Genomic DNA, 7,443 nt, shown 5'->3' with positions numbered 1-7,443 from the left:
TTAAAAGACACCCATTCATTACTAATTTAAATGTTTTCTTAAAGATTTGTTTTTTTTATGCATATAAGAACTGGTATAAGCCAGAGGTGTGGGGGGGGGGGGGGGGTGAGAGGACTCACCAGAGACAGAGTGGGGAGCAGAACAGGCAGATCTACTGAAGCGCACTGCTGAGGGGAGCTGTAGGGAGACAGGAGAGGTCTGCTGTGCCATGTGGGCCATTATTTTACGAAAGTCCATTTCATGTACAGGTGACGATTTCAATTCTGGGTTACAGGATCTAATCAACAGCTTCATCACAGCTGTGTTCCTTATTCTTGTCGGCGCCGTGGCCATGCAAGAGCTGAACAGAAGACACCTGTACTCTACGGGAGGGGTAAGCAGAGGCCTTTGGCTCCCCTTAAAGCTTTTCAGGACTTTGAAAAGAGAAACCGGCACACCCTCATCATTCCATTTATAGACCAACTTTGCCAGCACATCCCCTTCTCTCTTGCACAGACTTCATCAGCAGATGTCACCATGAGCAAACTCTCCGCTCATGAAAACTTTGATTCTGATACTCTCTAGCAGAATACAAAAGCAAGACTGCTGAACCCCTTTTGAGAAGCTTACAACATTTTTCAAATGTTGCAACAAGATGTTTTCACCTGTCAATATATTTTTCTAGACTAGAGAATTCTATTTAAACGCACATGAAAAGAATGAGAGTAGACAAAGGAAAGGCAAGTGTTGTCCGAGTGAGTGGCCTGGTCTGTTCGGAAGGGAAGACACCAGGCACCTTCTGGCTTCACCCTTAGGACTCTCGTTTTAACAGATACAGGGACTGAGGTGCTCTGATCACAAGACTGGAACAAACGAAATGGCAGAGGAAAGGCTTGGGAGGTTGGGGTGGGGGGAAGGAGTGAGACTTTGTTTTAAGCATTTAAATACGAGAAAGAGAAATCAATCCAAAAAAAAGAGTTCAGTTTGAGTTCATTCCATAGCCAGTACATATTTGTCCCCACCTCCCGTGGGGTGTGGCAGCCCTAGCTCAGTGTTGGGGGTGGAATCCCCTCTGTCAGAGGAGCTCACACATTAGCTGGCACAAGACCAATCTAGAAAAATCTCATTAAAGTAGACAGATTAAGAGGCCTATCTAGTAGGTACCCTAGGGGTTAAGTCTCAGCGCTATTTCTGCTGCGGCCTGAGTTTGATCCCCAGCCAGGGAGCTGACCCACACGGTGCAGCAGACCTCTCCTGTCTATCCTGCTGCTCCCCCCAGCAGTGGATGTCAGTCAATCTGCCTGTTCTGCTCCCCACTGTCTTTCTGGTGAATCCTCTCACCCTCCACACCCAACCTCTGGCGTACACCCCAGTTCTTCCACTCAAAAAAAAAGATAAAAATTAACCATAAAGAGAAACACCCAAGGCAGGAAGAACAGAGCGCACCTATAAGCTTGACGCCTGGAGGCCACTGGTTGCCAGCTACTAATTCAGCCACCAAGCCTTCTCCAAGCTGCTGGGGTTTGCCCAGCACACAGTGGCCTTTACCAGTCTTTACCAGAGCAGCAGGACCGCAGACCCTTCCCAGTGTCCCTGCCGCTCTTGAGCCATTTTCCATTCACTAGGTGGGTCCTGTGTGGACTCTCCTCATCTGCCACGTGGCCTCTCCTCTTGATAAAGCCCAGGTCCTGCACACGCCCTGCCTCAATGTGCTCCCTCTTACGCTGGCTGCAGAGGCCTCAGCCCCATTCCTGGAGAGCAGGCTCAGTACCTGGTGTTCCTCTGGGGAACTCCTGCCTGCCCTTTCAGACATGGCCCTGGAGTCTTTCCACTGCCCTCCACCCCTGCCTCGGGCTGCCAGGACCTGCCTCAGGCATGGGGCAAGGTCATTCCTGGCCGCAAACCCTACCACTTCCAAACTCCCTTACTCTGGAAAAGGCAGAAGGGGCTGCAGCAGTCAGCTGGACACACGTGGGAAGGAAGTAGCCAGTCAGAGCTCGCAAAGCGTGGCCACAGCCCCCACCCAGGTTGGGCACAGGGATGATGAGTTGCTGAGCTGCCAAATAACCCCGCTTTCCCTCCTGCACCTGGTCTTTCATCTGACAGATCCTGTGTCTCACAGCAGCCTTCCTGTGTCTCATCGACTCCATTCTGGTCACCAAGAATTTGAGGCTGAAAGTGAAAAAAGTCCTGGGACTCAAAAGCCAGGAAATGCCTTCTGCAGAAACTGGGAAAGTGGGGCTACTTGAGGCCAAGCTAGCCGAGGCCACCCCGGTGGTGTCCAGGGCAACCACCCCCATAGGGTCGGTGGTATCCAAGGTCAGCACCGCGCCCCCGTCCCGGGCCAGCTCGGCAGCCCCGTCCCGGGCGAGCACCCCCGCAGCATCCAGAGCAACCAGCCAAGAGGCCACTCCGGTAACCTCGGTGCCACCCTCGCGGACACCCTCGCAAGCACCCTCGCGAGGCCCACGGGGACCTCCCGGGCAGGTGTAAGCGCCTGTGCCTGTCGCCCCTGCACGCCCGACACCTGTTGTCACCCATTTCGGCCCACATTGCTGATAAAATCAGGACTGCTAAATGGAGAGCACTTCTGCTTGCGTTGCCGCGTGTGAACGTCGGGTTACGGGGCGTTGCTGGGGAAGGTCACAGGGGGGCCCTGGAGGTGAGGCCCTCGATCCCTCAGGGGTTCCAGCCAACTGGAACCCCAGACAGGCGCAAGAGGCTGCAGCCTCTGGCCACTGTGCTAGGCTTTCCTAAGGCCCGGACCGGGTTCTGCCCATAGGGGGCGCTGCTACACACATGGGCCTGCTGGGTCCTCGCGGTGAGACCCGGGGCCCGCAAACGCGGAGACCCCAGGCCGCGCGGGGATCCTGGGCGCGCGCCAGGGAAGTGCGGGCGTTGGCATCCGCTGGTCCTTGGCGGTTGACAGAGCACAGCCCCTGAGACGGTCGGTGGACACAAGGCTCCCTCAGAGGCCAGGTCTGTCCAGGGTCAGCAGGCTGTGTTGGGCAGGCCGTTGAGAAAATAAGAACCCCCATGTAAAGATGGCTGACAAAGGAAAAGACGCGAAGGACGAGAAGAAGGGCGAGAAGAAGGAGGAGAAGAAGGAGGAGAAGAAGGACGAGAAGAAGGGCGAGAAGAAAGACGAGAAAAAAGACGAGAAGAAAGACGAGAAAAAAGACGAGAAGAAGGGCGAGAAGAAGGATGAGAAGAAAGACGAGAAGAAGGATGAGAAGAAGGAGCCAGAGAAGGAAAAGGCAAAATCTTTTCAGCCGAAAGACCAAGTGGGCACACGGAAAGGGTGTCGCCGCTACAAGTGGGAATTCAAAGACAGCAATAAGGAATTCTGGGTGATGGGACACGCAGAGGTCAAGATCCTAAGTGCAGTGAGTTGGACTGATGTCCCTCGGGAGGGGGGGGGAGGTTCAGGGGCTCAGAGTGGGAGGACACTTCTGTGGCTCAGACACTGTGTCCCAGCAGGGCTGCCTGGTAGCTGCGATGATAATGTTCACGGGGATCACCATACACCCCATCATCACGCTCATCCTTACCATGGAGCTGTCCATCTTCTGCTTCTTCTTCATCATCTACACCTTCGCCATCAACAGATACCTGCCTTTCATCCTGTGGCCCATCTCTGTAAGTAAGCAGTGTGGGTGCCCGGGTGAGGCACACATTTGCAGGGGTGTACAGCACCCAAAAAGGAGCTGAAGTGAGAGACAGTCAGACCTTCCCTTGTTGTGCCTAAGACGAGGGCTCAGCGCTTTCAGGGGCAGCAGAGTCAGGTAGATGAAGCTCCTCAGAAGTCCGTTTTGGGGGTGCAGGGTCTCACTACCAGGTGGCCAAAGAAGGTTCCTGCACTCCTTAGGGTGGGGCGGGGAGGTGTAGCCAGCAACCAGCTGTTCCTCCCAGCCCCCTTGCCAGCTCACACCTGACTGGGGAGATCACCCCTGGAGGTAGCTTATCACAGAATTCAAAGAAAACCGTCAGTCTTCCTAGAAAGCAGTAACATAAAAATGAGAATTTTTGTAAATCGCATCATGAGCAGCCTGAGCTGTCCAGCGCTGTTGCATGATGTTAAGCCCAGAAGACGATCAGGCTTGAAGCCGTGGTCCATCGGAATGGGATGGTGCTGAGCAAGGTACTCAAATACTCCCGCCCTCTGTCTTCCTCTTTAACGTGAGGACGGTGGTAATTTCTGAGAATTAAATATAGAGGGCCTGACATGCCACTGACTGAGGGTCAGGGACTTGAAACCCTGCCCCGTCACCTCTGCAGTCCAGAGCACACCCACCTAGCTCCCACCAAACCCCGAACGCATAGTGCATTGTGCCTTTGCAGCTCGCCCTCAGTCATCTCACTTTACACATGAAATGGGCCCAGAATGGCCAAGTAACTTGTCACCTGTAACTCAGTGAGTGACAGAGAAAGGATTCAAATCAGCCATCAGTCAAGTCTGAGTCCCTAGCTACACTCTCTGCCGCCTCCCTGTTAAGATTTCCTAGGGTTCAGGGACCGTAGGTCTCGGGAGGTCGGGGGTAGGGTATTTGAGGACCCCTGAATAGGAAGAAAGGAGAACAAAACCAAATAAGACTTTTGGGACAGAGACAGGCAGAAGATAAGTTCTCAGGCAAGGGGATGCCACACTTCCAGCAAGATGAGAAACCAGTGAGCTCTGCCCATGCTTCTGCTGGACTTTCCTAAATTTAGCCCACAGGGAAAGCGCAACCAATACTGTTTTGATTCAATAACCTAGCTGGCAAAAGGGCAGCACACATGTGCCAGGTTCAGAAGCCAGGAGCAGTGATGAACTAAGTGGCCTAAGTGTAGGTGGGGATGGTCCTTAAGGTGTGCTATTCCAGGAAGCTGGAGCACAGGTCTGTTCAATGCTCTCAAGTTAGGAGGTGACACCTTGGTCTCAGCAGAGTGGAGCGTTAGATCTGAGAACACTCTTTGAGACGGCACCCTGCAGAGACTGTTCCAGGGAACAGTCGAGAAGACATGATTCCCTTACAAGGAAGAACAAGAGATATACATACACAGTGGAATATTACTCGGCTATCAAAAAGATAAGCTCATGCCTTTTGCAGCAGAATGGATGGAGCTAGAAGGGATTGTGCTTAGTGAAATAAGCCAGAAAGAAAAAGAAAAATACTGGATGGTTTCACTAATAGCAGGAGTGTAAGGGACCAGGGGAAGAAGGAAAAAAAGCAATTGTAATGAATAAAACAAACTAAACAACTATATACCAAAGACATTTTACGGGGGTGGAGTGGGGAATGGGATCAAAATGGGGTGGGAAAAGTACACAGGACTATGGTGATGGCGCACAGGTGAATTGGTGGTGGGAAGTCCACAGGGATTACAATCAAGGCAGGAAAAACACAAAATGAAGAATGATGTAAAAATAAAATTAAAAAGGAAAACAAGAGAATGTGTTCCTCTCTGCTGAGCTCTGAAAAGAAAAAGCAAGCCCTTGCAAAGGAGAAACATGAAGCCTTCACTTTGTACAGATTTGCTGTGCATCTTACTATAATCACTCCAAGGAAACTTATGCTGTCTAGAAACCATGTCTTGGAATTAGCGTGAAAATGGTCCCTGACTTAATGATACACTGGTGAAGTCCTTGGAACTCCTGACCAACACCAGTGCAGAAATCACAAAGCATAAGGAGATTTCCATGGGTTTGGGAGTGGGTTATGGGGTTGGAGTGGGTAGGGGTCGGTGGGACTTCACCAAATAGACTCAAGTTCAAAACTATAAAGACACCTGTGACTAAAAACCAAGGCTCAGCAAACATAAAGGGGAATTAGAACCCTAGAATATGAAAGAATAGAAGAGCTCTCTGAAAACAAGAATATATTGTAAATTACTAGAAATGAGCCAGAAAGAGAAAAATAAACACCTGATGATTTCACTTACATGTGGAATCTACAGAAACCAAGGACTCAGATAAAGATAAACTTTGAAACTGACCCTTGAAAACCAATCATAGATCTGAGGCTTCCAGAAGGGAAGAGGGAGTGTTGGGGGGAGGGGGTGGTGAGACCAGGGGGAGAACACAGTGGACTGTGGTGGAGGACTATGGGTGCTTGTGTGGGGGGGGGGAAACTATGGTGACCACATTTGAGGGGAGAAACTCTACATTGTCAAAAAAAATGATATAAAACAATGGTAAGTCATTAAAAAGAACTATGTAAATACATAAAATTATCAAAGACATAAAGCCCTAAGATGATCACATGAGGACCGATCTTTTTTAAAAGTACATCATATAATGTCTAGAACTGAACATGTAGTTACTGAAATAAAATGGTCAATGAATGGGTTTGAAATACCCAAAATATTTAGCACGAGAGAGAAAACGAAATGGGAGAGAAATTGAGACATAGAATATGGAATGAGAAATTCCATCATAAGCCAGAAGAACATAAGAATATGGAAGGGAAGAAATACTGAAGGTGATCATGACTGTGAATTGATTTAGTGAGAGGGACATTACAAAAATTAGCGGAGTAAGAAACTCCAGAACTCTGTCCTTCCTCTAAAAAGCTGCCCAAAATTGTCAGAAATCAACCTTTTCAGAATTCTGGAACCCAATAAAAAAAAAATTCTAACCACCAGAAAGAAGCCACTGAATTTTGACAAGAGGGTGTGTGTCATTTTAACTTACCCACCCACCATCACTCACTTCCCAGCTTGCCATGGCCACAAAGACAATAGACTCTGCTCCTGGCCAGTTTGCCAGCAGCAGAGGCAACAATACCAACTTTGTTCCCAAAGAATCATGATTTTTTGAACAGTCTGGCAGCTCCCTGAAGGATTGGCCCAGGGACTTGCTTTTGCTTCACCTGCCTTAGTACTTGCGCAGAGCTGAAGCAGCCTCCCAGGTAGCATTGGTCAAACACATAATACAGGTAAAAGTACTAGCTACAGTCTCCTGGGGCAAGGGAAAGTAATGAGGCAGGCACAAGACTGATGGATCAGAAGTTAAGAAGCCAGAGAAGGAGACTTGAGTCAATAAAAGCTCAGAAAAGGTGGCACAATACCAGCCTGTGCACAGACCCAAGACTGCACACATGCTCTGAAAAGGACAAACCATGAGCTTTCACCGCTGGCTGACCCTAGGCACTGAACAAGAAGCACAGACACGTTTTGGAGTGCCCCAACACAGAGCAAATCTGCAAAGGCCGATGGAGTATTTTGGTCTATTTCCAGACACTCAAGGAAGTCTCCATCGAATCCATGCTTAAGCCAAGCAAATGAAACAAGATGCTTTAGTGGCTACACAAGAGAAAGAAAAAAGATTAGAAAAAGTATATTTACAATTGGAAAAACATGGAAGCAGCCCAAATGCCCAAAAGTAGATGACTGGATTAGAAAGATGTGGTACACATATACAATGGAATATTACTCAGCAACCAAAAAAGAGAAACACATGTCTTTTGCAGCAACGTGGATGGA

The 7,443-nt window shown here is 49.4% G+C and overlaps 2 protein-coding genes across 2 annotated transcripts in view; both read left to right on the top strand.

Annotated features, from left to right (window-relative positions):
* The window catches only part of LOC101619398, an 8,476-nt gene extending 6,004 nt beyond the window's left edge, over positions 1-2,472 (top strand). The window contains exons 5-6 of the mRNA XM_012730474.1: positions 275-373; positions 2,086-2,472. Of these exons, the coding sequence (XP_012585928.1) occupies positions 275-373; positions 2,086-2,472 (486 nt within the window). The remainder of the gene's footprint in view (positions 1-274; positions 374-2,085) is intronic.
* Positions 2,473-3,023: 551 nt separating this feature from the next.
* Positions 3,024-7,443, top strand: part of CMTM2 (CKLF-like MARVEL transmembrane domain containing 2) — a 13,560-nt gene continuing 9,140 nt past the window's right edge. Inside the window, exons 1-2 of the mRNA XM_004690234.1 lie at positions 3,024-3,365; positions 3,460-3,618. Of these exons, the coding sequence (XP_004690291.1) occupies positions 3,024-3,365; positions 3,460-3,618 (501 nt within the window). The remainder of the gene's footprint in view (positions 3,366-3,459; positions 3,619-7,443) is intronic.

This window comes from Condylura cristata, unplaced genomic scaffold (assembly GCF_000260355.1).
Source record: "Condylura cristata isolate star-nosed mole 26May11 unplaced genomic scaffold, ConCri1.0 scaffold00028, whole genome shotgun sequence".
NCBI classification, from domain to species: Eukaryota; Metazoa; Chordata; class Mammalia; order Eulipotyphla; family Talpidae; genus Condylura; species Condylura cristata.
This window is presented reverse-complemented; position numbering and strand designations above follow the sequence as displayed.